This window comes from Macrosteles quadrilineatus, unplaced genomic scaffold (genome assembly GCF_028750875.1).
Source record: "Macrosteles quadrilineatus isolate MER2022 unplaced genomic scaffold, UCM_ALF_1.0 Scaffold_1__1_contigs__length_201487025, whole genome shotgun sequence".
Taxonomy (NCBI): Eukaryota; Metazoa; Arthropoda; class Insecta; order Hemiptera; family Cicadellidae; genus Macrosteles; species Macrosteles quadrilineatus.
Genome location: NW_026542594.1, coordinates 17,550,378 through 17,570,471, shown reverse-complemented (window position 1 = coordinate 17,570,471; position 20,094 = coordinate 17,550,378). Strand labels below are relative to the sequence as shown.

At 34.9% G+C, this 20,094-nt stretch overlaps 1 protein-coding gene across 1 annotated transcript in view; it reads left to right on the top strand.

Moving 5' to 3' along the window:
- LOC128994935 (eIF-2-alpha kinase activator GCN1) overlaps window positions 1-20,094 on the top strand; it is a 300,111-nt gene that overhangs the window by 201,937 nt on the left and 78,080 nt on the right. The window contains exons 43-48 of the mRNA XM_054419780.1: window positions 1,992-2,131; window positions 3,758-3,906; window positions 8,793-8,904; window positions 9,392-9,607; window positions 14,331-14,533; window positions 19,539-19,896. Of these exons, the coding sequence (XP_054275755.1) occupies window positions 1,992-2,131; window positions 3,758-3,906; window positions 8,793-8,904; window positions 9,392-9,607; window positions 14,331-14,533; window positions 19,539-19,896 (1,178 nt within the window). The remainder of the gene's footprint in view (window positions 1-1,991; window positions 2,132-3,757; window positions 3,907-8,792; window positions 8,905-9,391; window positions 9,608-14,330; window positions 14,534-19,538; window positions 19,897-20,094) is intronic.

Sequence of the window (20,094 nt, the reverse complement as noted above, 5' to 3'; positions counted from 1 at the left end):
TGGTTAGTTATTTTGAAAGCAATCATCTATTTTATAACAAACAATTTGGATTCAGGAAAAATTTAAGCACAGGTTCTGCACTAACACAGTTTATAAATGAGGTTACCCAGGCTTTGGACGGGTCTCAGGCTACAGCTGGTGTTTTCTGTGACCTGTCCAAAGCTTTTGACTGTGTTGATCACTCAGTCCTTCAGCTCAAGCTGAGTGATTATGGTATTAGGGGAAGTTGTCACTCTCTATTGAGTTCTTACCTTTCTAATAGAAAACAAAGAACTGTAATAACACTGGATAAGATCAAGTACTATTCGCCATGGGAAAACCTATCGGCAGGTGTGCCCCAAGGTTCAATCTTAGGTCCTCTATTCTTTCTAATTTACATTAATGACCTCCCTAAAGCTATTGATCAGGAACTAATTCTTTTTGCAGATGATACAACAGCCTTGATAAAAAATAATAGTACTTCTGAAATGCTATCTTCTCTTGAAAATGTGGTTCATGACATGGAAGGTTGGTTCTTGAACAATGGATTAAAACTTAATCTTGAAAAAACGCAAACAATAAAATTTTCTGTCAGAAACAATGGTAATAAAATTGAATCCCTTAAATTGGCAACGTCTCATAAATTTCTAGGTGTTTACATAGATGAATCACTTAAATGGGATGTACATCTGAATCAATTAAAAAGTAAACTTAGATCCATGTCAATTGTATTTCTGCACTTAAGGGACTGTGTTCCTAAAGAAACTCTGAAAATGGTTTATCATGCTTATGTAGAATCAGTATTGAGGTATGGTATAATCTTATGGGGTCAGGCTACCGGAGTCAAATCAATATTCAGGCTACAAAAACGCATTATCCGTATTATGACCAGCTCTCATCCACGTAGTTCATGCAAAAACCTTTTTCGAAATTTAAAAATCCACACCCTAACAGGACTGTACATCTTGGAATCACTAAACTACATTCATTCAGCTAAAAACGACCTCCCAGAATCAATTCAAATCAACCATAGATATAATACTCGAAATGAAAACATTTTTAGATTTCCAAGGCACCATTTGACCCTTTATGAAAAAAGTCCACTATATGCTGGGCTGAGGCTGTACAATGTGCTGCCTGCAAACTATAAATTGCTAAATGAAAATAATTTTAAAGATAAAATAGGTGAACTCTTAATTGACAGAGCCTTTTATTTAATTGCAGATTTTCACAATGCCCCTTTAGTTTAGAATAGTTTTATCATTCAATTTTGTTAATTTATATTATCATCTTGATTACTATTTTATTTTTTATATTCTGACAATTCGAACTCTGACAATGCACCTATTCTGTATGTAACACATGTAAAGAATGTTATGTGCAAATAAAATATGTCTATGTCTATGTCTATGTCTAGGTAAATATTTCAATTAACGATAATATATCTCTGTTTGACAAAAAACGACTATCTTACGACGAACAACGATTAACAGTGATTCACAACACGATACACAATAACAATGATGATGACAATAACAATAACAATATAATTTCTAACAATTTGAACAACTTCAGTGAATCACACAAACAGTACCAGGAAATCACGCGATGATATCATTTATTTGTAAAGAAAAAAGAAAAAGACTCTGACTTATAATTTATATATTTAAATATATATTAATTATAAGTAATTAATATTAAATATATACAAGAAGTAACCAGAAAATACAAAAAATATTTCCAAAATAGTATGTTGTTAATAAAGCAAAATAATTGTTTTCAGACTTGCAAACTTTATTCAATAGGCTAATTCCTGTCCAAAATATTATGATCAGTAAACAATAGCTATGTCATTTGGTTCTATTTTTATTTTATAATCTTATCAGTAGAGTTTATATTGTTCATTTCTTATTTGTAGCGGTATAACATCTAAATAACATCTTGTCTAATGGTCATAATATTTCTTATCACTATTATAAATGCAATTGTTTTATCATTGTATTTGTTTGCAGACATCATCAGCACCGCTGAGAGAACTGACATCGCACCACATGTGAAGGACGGCTATATCATGATGTTCATCTACATGCCAGTTGTGTTCACCAATGAGTTCACACCGTACATTGGACAGATAATCACACCTATTCTTAAGGTGATTAGTTGGTTGCTAATGTTTCATTACAGTAGTCAGTTCAATTAATAAAATTGTACTAACTCGTGTAGTTGATTGTGTTACTCAATTACGATGTTTGATTCAAACTTCTCGGAAACAGAATCTTAATAAGCTTTAAAAAGCTTTTTTAAAGTTTGTATTAAATATTAATAGATTATTAGATTTTATTATATTTTGATAGGATAAGAACCCTTAACTTAACTTAACTTTATAGAAGAGCTTCAGCATTACTATGAGAAGTAACAAGTTTGCTAACCAACATGATTGAACTATGGACATGGAAACAGGTTTTATGGGATGGAAATTGGTTTTCCTAAACTAATCACTGTTTACTGAACCGTTACATGAGCTTTGTCGATAAGAGACAGTTGACGGCCCATCACTGTTCATGTGGTTGTACTGGGGCTAGGGAATGGTATTTTTCCAGAATTGGGAACCGGTACTCTGCGATCACAACCTTCCACCCAACATGCACACTGCGCCGCACCGACATCAAGAACAATAAGATAACAACCACGTAAAAAAAGTTAATTATAATACGTTTGTGAAACTGGGTAACACTATAAACATAAGTACTCATTAAACCTAACGTTGTTTTAATCTATACTTATTTAATACGCAAGCAGGTTTTTTGTGACAATTACTCCTCCAAAACTACTGAACCGATTGACATGTTTTTGGTGTCATTGGAAAGAGCGTAACGTGAAGATGTGCAGGAAACTTTCTTTTTAGGGAAATAATTAGAGAGTGAGGCCCTGGGGCCCTTTAAAGTTTCGTATTTCTCCATAAGATTAACATGGGAAACAAACATTGTTATGAAACTCCAGCTGTTGTTAGAAATTAAAAGTGAGAAGAAGAACATATGTTAATTGTAAAGAGTCAATGTGTAAATTATCTATGTTTTATTAAAAATGTACCTATATAGTTTTGGATGTTGGTTTGTGTTTAATGATACAAGTTATTATAAGTCAGGAAATGTTTGTAGAAAACACTAAGAAACAATATCAGCTTATGAAACATGATAAAATATTTACAGAAAATGTTTATTATATCAAACTGTTATATACAGCATGAGTATTTCCATGAGTTACACACCGGTAATCTTTGAGTTGACTCTTTTAAACTCATTGTAAATATGACTGTTATTCGTTTTGAAATAACTACTGTAATACTTTGCAATTGCTCGAATTCGAGCAACATGTACACTAGTATGGAATAAATCTGACATGTTTAATTGAATATTTAAGTGAAAATTCAATTAGGCAAATGAAAATTCACTTAGTGTGCAGGCTTGCTGCAGAGGACGGTATTTATTTTTTTTACAAACTTTATAAAATATTTCAATCTTGTACAGTATTAGTTCTTTTTTGTTTGGCCAAGCTCATCCTATAAACATAGAAACCTCCTCTCTTTACCAAAATTTGATAACAATGATAACCCAATTTTAATTTTACCCATTGACTACCAAATATAAAAATGTCTCTGACTCACAATACTTTGCCTTTCAGACACACTCATTCTCACAAAAAACGTTTTTTTTGGTCTAAGAATTGTAAATCTAAAAAAGGAAAAAAAGTGGTTCCTCTAGTTGACATTGATTTTTAGGCTCTGGCTGATGAGAATGAGTATGTGAGAGACACTGCTCTGAAAGCAGGTCAACGGATTGTCAATCTGTACGCAGACTCTGCCATCATGCTTCTGTTGCCTGAGCTGGAGAAGGGGCTGTTTGATGACAACTGGAGGATACGATATAGGTAAATATTATCAATAAACCAAACTCTTTCACATATACAGGGTGTCCCACGAAGAAGTTTAAATGTTCTATTTTATATTACTAGCTTATTTATGCATCAAAAGCTTTGAAACTTTTTCAAAATTTATAAATTAGGCTTTGAAACATTTTGTGAACATTGCAGCTTGCTAACGTGTGTAGGTGCAAAATGGCGGAAAATTGAAAATTTACATGATTTTTAATTTTTGAGAATTCTGGGATAATTGGATATACTACAGGAATTTTATATTACCATTACAAATCCTGAAAAACACCAAGAATCAAACCAATCCTCCGGGAATATGACAATAAATACAGTACAGTAGAACTCCTCATATCCAGCCTATGTGGGACCAAGCCCCTGGCCGGATCGCATTTTGGCCAGATAAACCAACCCATTATAAAAATTATAATCTATACTAATATATAAAAATGAGATGGTGTGTGTTAGTGTGTCTGTCTGCTACTTTATAACGGAAGAACCATTGAACAGATTAAAATAACATTTTGTATGAAGGTAGCTTATATACCTGGTTAACATATAGGCCTATTCCTATTATCATATTTCCCTTGGGCTACGCCCCATGGGCTTCCAAAGTTTTAATGTTTACATTTTGGAAGAACGTAAATAGTCAAAAATACTAATTGAAGTCAGCAAACAGCAGAGGTTAAGACTAACAGTTCTGCTCCCAATATTCTAAAGTTTTATTATTATGAGAATAGTTTGATTAATATATTATGAAAATATGCTTATCTTCATGGAAACAGAAGGATCATTACAATGTATAACTTTTTTGGAATAGTTTTGATATGATAGCTTTTTGTTTACACATTTCTCAATGTTTACACTTTCGTTTGTGTTTTAATTCAATTTACAAACTAAATTTCAACTAAACCTACTTTTATAGTCAGTATGCTACTACTTATATTTTCTTCTACCATCTACTTCACATTCACTTTTTTACATCTACAGAAACCTCCTTAGTAGTTGTGTTTTTACAACACTGTTTTAATTAATTTTACATTAAACTAAGTTGCATGCAATTCACTTTTGTTTCTAAAATCAATTAAATATCTGTAACGTAAATATGTTTGAATTCGTACGATATTTGAATTGATGAAATTTGTGCCCTGATTAACAATAATAGTGGCTGGCGTTCTAACAAAAGGCAATACAAGTTTTCCATTAGTTTATATTTGTTTATTATTGTGATATATAACTTACACAATGATATGCATGTAAAGATTGAACTTTGAAAAAAGCTCAGTAGCTACGGTAAAACATATCAATTATATGTGAAATCAATATAAACTGTTCTTTGCTTTACTACAGTGCCTTATGTTGTGCGATTACTTTTTCTTATTTACTTTATATGTAGGTTTTTCAACAAAATAAATGTTAAATACTAAGTAAGCTTATCATTAAAAATTGAATTGTATGGATACATTATTTCCATAAAAGCATCAGCGACTCATATCATTCGTACTAGGTAGCCTTATAAGTTAGCCTAGCCTTAAAGAAAGATATTTTTTCAAACTAAGAGTTTCAAATGAGTTATGTTCCTTAAACCAAAGGGGAATGTGTAACAATTTCATACAACAGAATTCAAGATGACAATTTTCGCTTCAGTGTCGTCTCTGTTGCAAAGCACGGGTACAACAGCTAGTTTGTATCTAATAACAACGTGTGATTGGTCAAAAGTAGTGGTTTAGTCTATTTTGGTATCATTTTTATAAACATATAAATCTGTGAAACCAAGCAAACGTTTATTTACAAGTCAAGTGTTAAAATAATTTACATTTTTATGTAGGCCTACACATATTTTGAACTCAGATACATAACATAAATTGATGTAAAATACAGTAAATATAGAGGAATAAATTACTCACAATAATTGGCTTTGATGATAACTAGACCTTAAAATAGTCTGTTATTTTCTGTTAAACTTTCTTGTACGTTGTTTTTTTTTCTCAAGCATAAGTCTCTAAAAAAACAGTTTTAAAAAGCATCACGTCAGCAACTGTTGAAAGGTCTTTATGCTCAATATAGGCCAGCGATGTCTGAAGTGCATTTCTCCCCTCCTCGTGGCTTATTTTATCTTGTTGAGAAGTGTCATCATCTAATGTTTCAGCCTCTTTGTTTTCATACTCTTGAACAACATTCTGCACGATTTATTCCAAGAACTCGTTTACCAAATCATCATCGGTTACCCACTCCTGAACATCTTGATCCAAGATTTCCTCACCGCCAGTTGATGCTAACTTTGTCAATTCGTTTAGGAGTTCTACATTACAGTTATCTGAGCGTTCATCTGCTACCTGGATGAAATCTTCATTCACAGTGCGGTTGACTAATTTCTCAATATCTGGCCAGGCCTTCCGCCAAGACTTGATGAATGTTGAACTGGGAATTTTGTTGTATAATTTGCCAGTCATGTTGATAACATCGTTTATGTTAATGTCTTTTAGAGCCGAGACAAAATCCACGCCCTCATTGTCCATTTTCCCTAAAATCTCTGAAAGAGGTTTGCACCTATATCGCCTTTTAAAACACTCTATAACACTTTGATTCATAGGTTGGATGGGACTTATGGCGTTGGCAGGCAGAAAGAGCAATTTTATTCCAGTAGAATCTTCACACCCCAGGCAAGCGTTCCATCATTGTTAAGCACTAAAATTTGAAGGCGAACTAAAATTTATCAGTACAGTTCACCTTTGTACTGTACCGGCTCACTCCTTGCTTTGCTGTAAACGATCCACGCACGGGCGCTTAGTCTATGTGGACGGGCAAATACAAGGATAAAAGAGGCTGCCAACCTCTTAAAAAAAATTTTTTTTCCGGCAACTTCTGCTCTCTTAAAAATCTCTTGACTCTAGGTATAAATCCCCTGGATACGATAAATCACAGGAAGGGAAGAAACATTGATGTGTTTAAATGCTTGAGGTTCCTGGGATTTACCGATGACCAAAAGTGGAAGTTTATGCTCCCCAGATACATTGGAACACAGGGCAATTGTTACATTCTCTTGTGTTATATTAATTCGGGTTCAAGTTGAAGACGATCACTTAGTGATTCGTCCTGCATACTGATAATCAAAACCATCAGAATCATCTCCTCTTCAATCTGACCCCAATCACAGATTTTTGCATGATGTGAAGGTCTGATAAAAATTGGCATGGAACCCTGTTTAAGTTTTAGAAACCTAGCCCGTTTAAAAAATAGGTTCTTTTTTGGAAGAAAATGATCGTCAAACTTCTTTAGAACAACTTTGTAATTAGATTTGTCATTGTCATTTAACCTGAATGAGTTAAGAATATCCTCTCCCTTTTCCCCCATACAGTAGATAAGCATGTCAATTTGATGTTTACCAGAACGTAGACTTAATTTGCTAAGGGAACAATACCTCTCAAAGCGAGTCTTCCATGTCTTCCAGTCATGAGGATTGAAGGAAGAGGCTTCAGGAGGCTTAATGCTCAAGAATACGGGTTCTTCATTCAACTGTCCCATGTTCTATTTCCTATTTAGATCGAAATTGAAAGATCAAAAGAAGCTAAACTGTTTTTAATAAAGACAAAAATACGAGACAACATCAGTTAAGAAAGTAAATAAAAACATAATGGTAAATAATAATTAAATAACGATAGGAGTTGAACAGATATAGAAGAAGTTAACCCATTTTAGGTTGCCTACCCAGTTGTTGAACCACCTAGCAACACAACATTCAACAATAACTTAGCAGACAAATCTTCTGTTAAAAACTTGTAGGCCTAATGTTGTAAACAATTTTCTAACTGCTTCTGTAATGTTATCAAAAGCAATATCCTATGCACAACACTTCTCTTTTTCTTTTAAAAAGTCATTCCTCAAACTTTATTTCTATAAAATTTATTGATGTATCGATACTAAAATGTAGGTATCGATAACAATACCATTTTTTTTAGTTTATCAAATTTTCTGACCTACCTCTGTCTTTATGTCCTTCCATAAAGTGTTTTTGGAGTGATGGGGTGTTTTTTTTTTTTTTTTTCAAATAAAGAACAAAGAAATGCAGCCAATGAAAAATGCATGCTAATCAATTTAAGTTAAATCGTTAAAACCCTTTTAAACACATGAAAAACACACTTTATCAAAGGTAGATGATGATACTGTACTTAAAAAAAAACAACAACAAAAAAGAATTTTACTAAAACTATAGGTGAGCCAGCCTGAGATTTTCAATCAATCCAAACCTGCAGTAATATTGTGATCATTTTCTGCGGTCGTGAAGACATCATCATTGTCTTTTTAGATCATTGTAAGATCCTGAATATCTTCCTTAGTCACGAAAACATAGTCACTGCCTTCCACGAGCGCGGCAAAATCCTGAATATCGCTCAGCAATTGGTAACTACATCAGATCTTAAAATCCTGGTGTACAGACTGGTAAAATAATTTATTACCTGTGTATTTTTACCCAATATTGTTTTTATAGAAGTGTGTGAGAAAGATTGTAACTTGATTTTATTTGTCCTATCTTCAAAAATATTCACTCAAGATTAAAAAAAAAAACAAACTCTTTTTTGCAAGGGGAAAAATTCCCTTCCCGAACTAAAAAAATCAAACCTGTGAAAACATGGTGTTCTTTGTCTTTTTATTAGGTAGCTAGCTGCTATCCCTTTATTCTAAATATCATTTTGAACCTGTAGTGTTAGAAACAAATAAATTTCACCCAAATCTGTACAGCAAATAGGCCTAATCGTTTTATTTATAACCTATACTCTCAATTTAGAATGCATAAATCTCACATTGTTTTTAAGCATTAACTTTTATTGTCTATGTAAATTGTTTCTAATGCTAGCAAAACTTATTTAACATATTTTGTTGTCCAGTTCAGTACAGTTATTGGGAGATCTGTTGTATCGCATCTCCGGAGTGTCTGGCAAGATGAGTACAGAGACAGCCAATGAAGATGACAACTTTGGAACTGAACAATCCCACAAGGTAGGCCTACACTTTCAATGGTTAAAATTAGGGATGGGCAAATCCAAACATTTTGATAATTTTGGGGAAAGAATATTTCCGATTATTGGGGCAGTATTATATTTGATTTGGGATTTTCTCAGGACAAGATTTTATTCCAATTGTCAGTAATTTTGCCACGTAATGAGTGACGATGACCTCTTTGCGATCACAGCAGAGGTATGGCTGGTGATGATGATAATGTCTCTGCTTGTGGTTCAATTGTAATTCTTTGTATGAAAAAAATTACTCAAAGTAACAAACTACTTGGTTTGTGTAATCAATCTGTTGACTCAACCAATTTTGCTACTTACAACCAAGGGTGAGCCACTTTGAAACTAAAGGGAAGAAGCTACTGAGCAGAAATTCAACCAGTGGTAATTTTGAACTCATTTCTTTGTTTACTCCAATGACATGTTGTTTAGTATTATCATTACATGCACAAAAAGTTAAAGTTGTTGACTTGCAGGCCATCATAGAGGCACTGGGAGCAGAGAGACGTAACCGTGTTTTGGCCGGCTTGTACATGGGCCGCAGTGACGTCAGTCTGATGGTGAGACAAGCTGCACTCCATGTCTGGAAGGTGGTAGTCACTAACACACCTAGAACATTGAGAGAGATCCTACCTACACTGTTTGGACTGTTGTTGGGGTGTCTAGCATCCACCAGCTATGACAAGCGGCAGGTCAGTCATAAAACAACATTTATGTTTGTTGACATTCATAACTAAAGGTGTGCAGATAGTGAAATATCATTTTGGATTGAAATGGGAAATGTTCTGGTAGTGTTCATATCTAATTGGCTACCCCTCATTTAATTGAAGAGCATTCTTAGGTGACGTTTTCATACATGTAAAAAAAATCTAAATAGAAATCAATATTATTCAAAGCTAAGTACAACTTAGTGGTCTTAAGAGTACTCCAGAACTTTTTGGATCTCAAAATCTGTTCTGTGATAAATTAAAGGGATTGAAACCATAAATGGAATTCATCGGTAAAAAAGTGAATAAGTATGTAATAGGGGTGGGCGATGTAGTACTGTGAGTTAATTATGTAAAGTAACAAGACATTTTCGTAAGAAAAGTTATATTTGAAACACCAAGTAACTATGTTGTTCTGTCAAACGTAAACAAAAAACAATGCAAACAAAGTATTGAAAACACATTTAAATTGTATCAGCTGATTCAGTACACTACATCGTCCCCCCTTCTTCTAAGAGTTAAGCCAGACGAAGTTGATCTGCGTGGCATCGTCTATTTAGTCCATTTGTATTTACTACATATGAGTAAGGACCATTCACTTTCACAATCGTTCCTTTCTTGAAACCAGCTCCAGATTTGTCTAGTACCCATACATTGTCGTCCTCTTTAAAAACTTTTTCTTTTGATCCAGGTTTTTGTAGCCGCTGTTGAACCAACTCTTCGTCGTTTTTCTGCTCAACGTCAGGAAACAACATGTCTAATTTGGAGCGTAATTCGCGACCAAACATCATAAATGCTGGAGTTTTTCCAGTAGATCTTCTCAGTGACGTTCTGTAAGCAAATAAAAAGCTGTTGAGTTTTTCTTGGAAAGTCCCAGCATTTCCTTTTGAAGCATTCATGCGTTCTTTGAATGTACGAACACATCGTTCCGCTAATCCATTGCTTTTTGGGTGATAGGGGGTGATTCGAGCATGTTTAATGTTTAGGCTCTTACAAAAGGTTTGAAACTCGTAGGATGTTAGCTGTGGTCCATTATCGCTTACAATTACCCTTGGATAGCCAAATCTTGAAAATAACTCTTCTAAAGCTTTGATCGTTGACTTTGTTGAAGTTGACGACATCGGGAATACTTCAAGCCATTTTGACCGAGCATCTACTACAATCAACCACATTTTCCCCATGAAGGGTCCGGCAAAATCGATGTGGATCCGTGACCAAACTTCTCCAGGAATAGGCCATGAGAATAACGGCATCTCAGGATCTTTGCTTCTGTTTTCTTGACATCCATTGCAATGTCTAGTGTGTTCTTCCAAGTCCTTGTCCAGTTTAGGCCACCAGACTTGAAAACGTGCCTTCCCTTTCATAGCTACAATACCTGGATGTCCCTCATGTAGTATTTCCATCACTCTTGATCTAAGTTTCGCAGGTATGACCAATCTCCCAAACCAAAGTAGAATTCCATTCTCAAAGGAAAGTTCTTCACGTTTGCTGTAGTACGGTTGTAGGTTAGTGTCTTCATTATTTTCCAAAGGCCAACAACCCCTTTTTAAATAGTTTACTACTTTTGAAAGTATTGGATCAGTTTTTGTCGCTTCTTGCAAACACTTTGTCGATATTGGTAGATCCTGTGAACGCAAATGGAAAAGGTGTGCTTTGTTACTGCCACCCTGGTCTTCCTCTGTAGATTTTATCGTATTTTGCAAGGGAAATCTTGATAATAGATCGGCTATTTTGTTATCTTTGCCCTGTTGATAGTTGATCGAGTAGTCATAGGCACTCAGTGTTAATGCCCATCTAGCGATTCGATTTGAAACTACCTTCGGAATTGAATCATGTTCACCGAAGACTTTAACCAATGCTTTATGGTCCGTTCGAACTTCGAAATGTCTACCATAAAGGTACTGTTCAAAACGAGTTACTCCAAAAACCAAACCTAACGCCTCCTTTTCTATCACGCTGTATCGGCACTCAGCATGATCAAGGCGCCTTGACGCAAAAGCTAAAGGTTTTTCAGTCCCATCAGGATACTTTTGGAAAAGAGCAGCTCCAACACCAATATCACTCGCATCAGTTGCGAGGATGAGAGGTAGGGATTCGTCATAGTGAGCCAACGTGTCTGTTGTAGTAAGAAGATGCCTCAATTTTGCTGCTACCTGTTCATGGTTTTCGTTCCAATGCCATTTCACGCCTTTCTTTAGCAGTTTGTGTAATGGAACACACAAGGACTGTAAATGGGGAATAAATTTACTGTAGTAATTGATCGACCCAAGAAATGATCTTAACTCTTTCACATTTTTCGGTGATTGCATGTTTTTCACTGCTTCCAGATGTTCTGTCGTTGGATGTATACCAGCTCTATCAATTCTGTGACCCAAATAGTTAACGGAATCTTGAAACCATTTACATTTTGATGTCTGGACACGAATTCCAGATTCTTGAAAACGTCTTAACACTTCTTTGACACGTTCGATATGTTCCTCTCTCGTTGGGGCTGTGACTATCGGTCCGTTTAGTAGACTGCGCCATTTGTAGTACTGTGAGTTAATTATGTAAAGTAACAAGACATTTTCGTAAGAAAAGTTATATTTGAAACACCAAGTAACTATGTTGTTCTGTCAAACGTAAACAAAAAACAATGTAAACAAAGTATTGAAAACACATTTAAATTGTATCAGCTGATTCAGTACACTACAGGCGAGTAGTGATTTTTCAATTCGAGTCGAGTCAAGTATTTGAGTAAAAACTCGAGTATCGAGTCGATTCGAGTAATTGCACGTAAAGTAGTCCTAGGCCTAAATAGATAGTTTAAGTAGTATACACACCAAATCTTCAAAGTTATAACTTATGGTTACAAATTATTAGTATTAGGCCTAATAAACAAATTGGCCTAGCCTGTTTGCTGCAGCATTAAATTTGCACTTGTTATTGTGTATTTTATTCATACTTACCTTTTCTTCCTCCTCACTAACATGATAATCAACCTAGTTAACTAATTACTTTAAGAATAATTTCAATTCAATAAAGAATCAGAATTTGTAAAAAGAAATTTATTTATAAAACAGATAACCAAATATAACTACTTGTATCTTAAGTTAAAAACATCAATATGCAATAATGTTTTTTAAAATAATCACTTGGAATGAAGTGCTTAAGTTTGAAGGTTATGGGTACTGTGGCTATCCTCTTCACTCATTACATTTTATGAGAATGATAAAAATAAGTCACTCGTCCTAAAAACTAAAAATATCAAACAAAAACGTAGTAGGACTAGACCTATTATCTGTTAATAAAATCCAACATTAAAGTCGTAATTTAAAATTTAAACACATTTCTTAGGTTATGTTCCCAAATAAACTTCAAACTGTAGTCGTCATGTTTCTGCCACCAGATTGAAAATTGCACAATCAAAATCACAATTAGAATATGTTTATTTTACTTTCTATTAAACTTCCCTTAAGAAAATCAACTTTATTATAAGTTACAAATTCACTTCAAGGTAAAAACATTCAAAACTGACGTTGACATATCACTCCATTCCATAATTTGTTGTTAAGCCATCTGTCTGTCTCTCTCCCTCTCTCTCTAGCCAGTCAGTCAGTCAGTCTGCTCATTGTCATTCTGCTTCAGCTTTGCTTTCCCATCAAACAGCTGTTTTGCTGGGCTGACGTTGCCATGATCTTGCTGGCTTTCTGCCAAGACCCAATGAAATTGCGTCATTCCGATGCATATATGTTCCTTGCAGTAACTTATCGGCTTTTAAAACTGAACACACCAATACCGATTAAAGTGAAAAAATACCATGCAATAATAGTTAGTTTATTTTATTTGTGGTATTAATATATTTTGGTATAAAATATTTTGATGGCAATTCAAACTAAATCTAATACTGTACTTTATAATAACTTCAAGAATCATCTCTCTGCCTATGATTTAGTAATCACGATAGACTCCCTTGTTGACTATCGACTATAGATTCATTCAATGCTTTATTTGGTTTAACTTACCGTATCGTTATCGAGACATATTGTTGACTGTTGAGCAGAAGTTGTAGTAGTCCCCTTGCTAGCTCCGCCAAATGACAATATGGATGGTTGTTAGTTGAACTAAATAAGCTGAACTAGCCTATACTGTATATTAAATTAGATATGTAGTTGTTTTTGTAGGAATGGGGATTAAATGAGATATCAACACAAAACAAATATAATTTATTAAATATGGTGTAGAAAATCGTGAAGTGGCACTTTTCACTTTTTATAACTACTCAACTTGAATTTTTGAGTAGTAGTTACTACTCAACCCGAGGTTGAGTATTTGGAAAAAGTCGAGTAATTACTCGAAGGTCGAGTACTCGCCCACCCCTTCAGTTCTTTTATCTAAAATTTTTCTTTAGCCTGTTTAGAATTTTTAAATGACTAAAACAGCTGATGATTTAAAGATAATCCATTGTATTATATAAATAAACATCATTCCTTTCTGTTCTTCTTGTAAACATGACTTTTATTTTTTCTCTCTTAATTTTTTATTAATTTACTCAAACACTCCACATTATTTAATGGTCCTTCGATCCAAGATATTACTTAAGCGATTTGGAATTACTTTCTTCCACTAAAACTCATTAAATAATTTACTCAAACACTCCACACCTAGTATGTAATTTTAAAGAAAAAGTAGGCTTACCACTTTTACATTACAATTGTTAATGTTTCAGGTGGCGGCCAGGACCCTGGGTGACCTTGTACGTAAGTTGGGAGAAAGAGTGTTGCCAGAAATCATCCCTATACTAGAGCGTGGTCTGGAGTCTGACCAGCCAGACCAGAGACAAGGAGTGTGTATAGGGCTGTCAGAGATCATGGCCTCCACTAGCAGAGACATGGTGTTGACCTTTGTACACAGTCTGGTACCAACTGTGAGGTCAGTCCCTACTGGTCTGTGGGCAAGAAGTATTGATGATTTAAAATACTAATTGTAACACTACAATCTGTTTATGCAATATAATCTCCCCCATATAGTGGTGAAATCGTGAATATCTTCTGCGCATACAGCAAATTCATCAAAGTCTTCACCTTCACCTTATGGATAAGGTGAAGCACTATTCACTGTGGGAAGACCTATCGGCAGGTTTGTCCCAAGGTTCAATCTTAGGTCCTCTATTCTTTTTAATATACAGTGGATTAACTGGGGACAGATCCAATCCAAGGGCTATCCAAAAAGTAAAGAACGTTTCGTTATGACGCCGCTAGGCGCGCGCCGATTTTGTACATTTTGGTGCGTGCACATTGGCAGGGTGGCCACGCGCCATGAATTCCGGGAAATATGCATGAATTTTACGTGCCGGGAAAAAATCGGGGAATGTGCATGAATTTTAAAATTTCGCCGAGAAAAATCACAAAATGCATCTTTATAGCGCTTTTGTAATGAAACATAATCCTAAGCCGATTTTGTTGATATTTGACAAGTAAATAACAAGAAAGTAAAATGTTTGAGTTTTATTTAATCCCTTAACCCCTTTCAATATTGACATACTAGGCCTAATAATAATCGGCAACCTAGACATCGCTTGCATCATCCATTTCACTGAAAGCGACAACTGACACTGGGTGATAGTGATAACTTAGGTAGTAGTGTGCGAGTGCGATGCATTGAAATTTCAATTCGATGCATCGAATCCCGATTCGATCCAGCATGCATCGATTTGGTCACGATGCAGTTCTAAAAAGGGATGTGTCGATGATCGTCATCGATACCACCATCCATTGGTTACCACTTGGACATTGGTATCGGTACCAAGACTCGATGGTCAGAAGTCGATTCCGATGATACCGACACCCGACAGGGATAAATATTTTATTTTAACATTTATTTACTTTATAGCTGCAGTATTAGTTTTGTAATCACGGTTAACAATTTGCATAGCCAACTTAGAAACTATCTAGTTCAAAACAGCGACGGTGCCCGTGACATTGTTTAGCTTCAGCTCATTGCACAACACAATCTACATTTCAAGATGTCAGACAACTCAAGAGACAACCGGCGCGCGAATGTCCTGCCAACACGAAATTAATTATATTAAACAATGTCTGTATCAATAAGTCAGACATTTAGACATGTATTATTTTTATTTTTAGAACAAAATAAATAACCTAAACACGTCGAAATGTTCAGTTTCATCCCTGCATTATATTACTAAAATGGCTGGAACAAAAATTAATGTCGTTTGAGTTTTAAACAGGGGCTCAGTTAGAATGTGTCAGTAAATGTGATAGTGACGTATGGTCTATGTACGTGTGTGGAGTAGTGTCTTGTGACGAAGCAGGTTGTGTTGTAGTGGGTTTAGTAATAGTGAGGCCAGTGCTGTAGTGATCAGTGATGGTCGTTTGAATCACAGCTGATTTAATATCGCATTCGTCGTTATATTTTACAAAAATGTGATCCAAGCAGCTCTCGGATACCCCAGACACTCTTGTAGGTTTGTCAATACATTGTACGTACAAATCCTCCTCCTATTAGACTATCCAAATATTTATCGGTTATACAATCTCTTCTAATTAAGTCAAAATTAATCTCTCCCATAAAAATGCAGTTTACATTTTTATTGATTCTATTAAAATAATTTTCAATTTAATTCACAAAACTGTCTGGGTTACTATCAAAGGTACGATAAACAGCAAGTATTAACATTTGTTTTTTATCAAACCAGAAGGCTATACTCAACCCGTAAACATCTCCCAAAGTAACCTGTGTTGCAGTAGCAGAAAGCCGTTTGTTAGTGTAAACAATGACTCCGTCATTTTTGTTTTTGTGTGTATCAGTCTGGTGCATGTCAAATCCGTCCAAACCGGTTCCCTCCCCTCCCTCCCCCAGCCAACACTCTGTCAACACTATGACATCTAGAGAAGAAATAAAATCATTTAAATAAACTAGCTACTCATCTGAGTTTTTATTGAAACTTCTAATATTGGTTTGAAAAATACACAAACCATCCCCCCAGCACCGTGATCATAAAAACAGAATATTGTGAAATGGAACTTAACTCTAAGCAGTGAAATGGTTTATCTAAATTATCGTCAGCAGTGTCACACAGCATAGGTCGTCTTGTCTCCTGTCTGCAATTGTGTATTATTAGACTATTGTGCCATAATAATGAGAAAAATAATGTCAAATAATATAAACAATTTAAAAGTGTTATCAAACGTAAACAATTTAATCACTTTAAAACTAAACTACAGTATTGAGATAAAGAGATTGGAATGAATTATAATGAATGATATAAGGTGTCCTTCATTTGATAATATATCATGATGTTATAAGCTAAGAACCTTATTTTTAGGATTATAATAACCAAAAAAAGATTGAAGCTTTCAGCGGGAGAACATTTTAACTGGGTAAAATTATTGAAATATCTGATAATAATTGATCTAAGATTATAAATCAAATTATACTATAAGATAATGAATGAAAATTAAGCTATATCCTCCCCTTAACAAAACCAAAATGATCAGCATTTTGCTTCTTATTATTTAACAATAAGGTGGTAAAAAATATTTGATTTTAATTGCATAAGATTGGTTAACGTAATGTTTTAAAATGAATGATTAAATAATGAATTTGTAAGGTATAAGGCAGCTAGCATCTCAATTACGAATATCTTAACTAAACCATATCACAATATCAAATAACTGCTTTGTAAAACATCTGTACTTAATAAAAAGGATGATTGAATTGTTTATAATTAAGAATTTAGAATTTATTCATTTATGTACCAAAATGAGTTAGACAACAATTAAAACAGAACAAAGAATAATAATACATATTTTCATCGATTGAAAAATTAAAATTGAATTTCTTATGATTGTTGTTTAAATTAAAAATAAACTTATTGGCAAATACTGTTCTAAAATAATATAGAAGGCCTACATACATGAAATGCGTTCCTATTTAGATTGAACTTGATATTTTTCCAACTCCTCCTGATGACAGATCGCAGCATCCTTCTCTCTTGGCTTAATCAGGATCTTGCCATTGAAGTACCCAGCGAAGTGGATGAGGCTGTCGCGCTGCGTCCCCCTCGCTATCTTTTTTCACTAAATTATATTTAGTAATTTTGCTATCCCTTTTTACTATATATGAATCAGTCTCACGTTGTTACATTAGATTAGCAACTAACTGATGACATGAAGAGCTGGTTCTCAAGCAAGGGATTTGCGATATTTGCAGCTCATATGCGAGCAGAAGATGTTAACATCCAATATAATTATTTAAATATAAATTCCTTACTGTCTCGTAGTAGCCCAGTCAATAATGGGATTGTGTCGGAAGTAATTAGTGAAAGGCTGATTTTTTGCCCATCGACTATTACCATTTAGACAAGTGTTCAGCCAAAAGTCCCCACCCCTACACAGATGACATTTTCAACTGTTACATATATACCAGGTGTTCAAAAAGTCTGGACACCTCTTATCTTTTTAACAAAATTGGTTAGAAAATTCAAACTTGGCACAACCACATATATGTATAAAAACTACTTTTTGCAAGCATAACCATTTTTTTACCTCCACGGGGGGACGCCCATGACGAGTAAGTACAAAGTCTTAAATGTAAGCATAGGTTGATATGCACATCATTTTAAAGGGCTGGTTAAAGGAGTTCAGTGCTGGAAACCGCGTCTCAAAAGGTTCACCAGTTGCAAAATGGCGGTCATTTAAGGTTTCTACAGTATTGAAATTGGGGTTCAAACAAGACTTATTTATTCTGACTTAGTCAGGAAACCCCTTTATTTATTTTATTAATGAACACAGAGCAATGAAACTCTAGGATTACGTCCTCACTGTAGTCAACAGTCTGAATTTTGACCAGCCCTTTAAAATGATGTGCATATCAACCTATCCTTACATTAAAGATTTTGTACTTAGCCTACTCCTCATGGGCCGCCCCCCCATGGAGGTAAAATACCCCCGCCGCAGCAAACCTGCAGACTAAGCGAATTTCCATTTGACTGATTGGATTTACACTGAAATGTCTACTTAAAAATATAACATTTATTCCCGATTTAAATAGAATTAGTTTAACAAGTACTTAGGTTTGCTGCATCAGGGAGGGTAAAACTGTTTTTTTTTTTTGTAAAATGTTAATAGTTAGTAATAAATAAAAACATTTTCCAAATTTGATCAAAATATGTTCATAAACAAGCAAACTACAACAGTTTACTCATTCTCCATAAGAATAACATGGGAATTTTAAATTTACAATTTTTTGGAATTTTCTCCGTAACCATATGGCGCATAATAACGCTTCAATATACTAAATTATTTGTTTTTTGAAGCTCTACAAAATGGTTGGGAAATAAATTGCTAAATTTTATGTTTTTTGGGTCAAAAATGGGAAAAACCTATTTTTACCCCATAACACCCCCGTAAACACCCGTTCCCATGGTCCGATCATGCTGGATCGCAAACTCGTTCGAATAAACGTAGGTTTACACGTTTGTACCAAATTTCATCAAAATCGGATCATTTTTGCTCGAGTTATCGTGCTGACGGACACATATATATATATATATATGAATTTGAACGGATGGTGTTTTTGGCCTCTAGGGACCTCAAAACGAAAAAAAAATCGGTCCCGCGTCCAGGTCTTACCATGAGTACTACGGTAATAGCTTATTCCCTATATGGGAAATTCGCTAAAACTGGTATTGCTTGCAAAAAGTAGTTTTTATATGTATATGTGCAAAGATTGAATTTTCTAACCAATTTTGTTAAAAAGATATTAAGAGGTGTCTAGACTTTTTGAACTCCCGGTATATTAAAAATGATAAAATTGCTTTTGTTCAAACTTGAGAGCATATGCGTGATCGGAAGATAGAACTGGCAGTTCAGTAGTTTATCCAGTTACTAATGTTTTGTGTCACCTGTTGTAGGAGAGCTTTGTGTGATCCACTGCCCGAGGTGAGGCAAGCTGCAGCCAAGACATTTGATAGTCTCCACTCCACTGTCGGTAACCGAGCCCTCGATGACATACTACCCTCCATGCTCAACCAACTGGCCAACCCAGACCCAGCTGTGGCTGAGTGTGTTCTGGATGGACTGAGACAGGTGATGGCTATCAAGTCTCGTGTAGTGTTGCCGTACCTTGTGCCTCAGTTGACTGCACCTCCTGTCAACACCAAGGCTTTGTCTATCTTGGCGGCTGTGGCTGGCGAGGCTCTCACCAAGTACCTACATAAGATACTCCCTGCCCTGCTCTCTACGCTGGCCGCCAACCCCTCTAGCACTCAGGTAATAGTAAAACCATTCTACTTTTTATTTATTGATTTAAGATCCAATTCTGCTCAAAGAAAAAATGACAACTAAAGGTCTACACCTACAATAGACTTGATAAATGTGCTTTTTAGCAGAAAATTGGCCATAAGAAGATCAACCTGGGGGTATCTGCAGGTCCCCGATAATTTTGGGTGGCCAACGCCTGAGATTAGT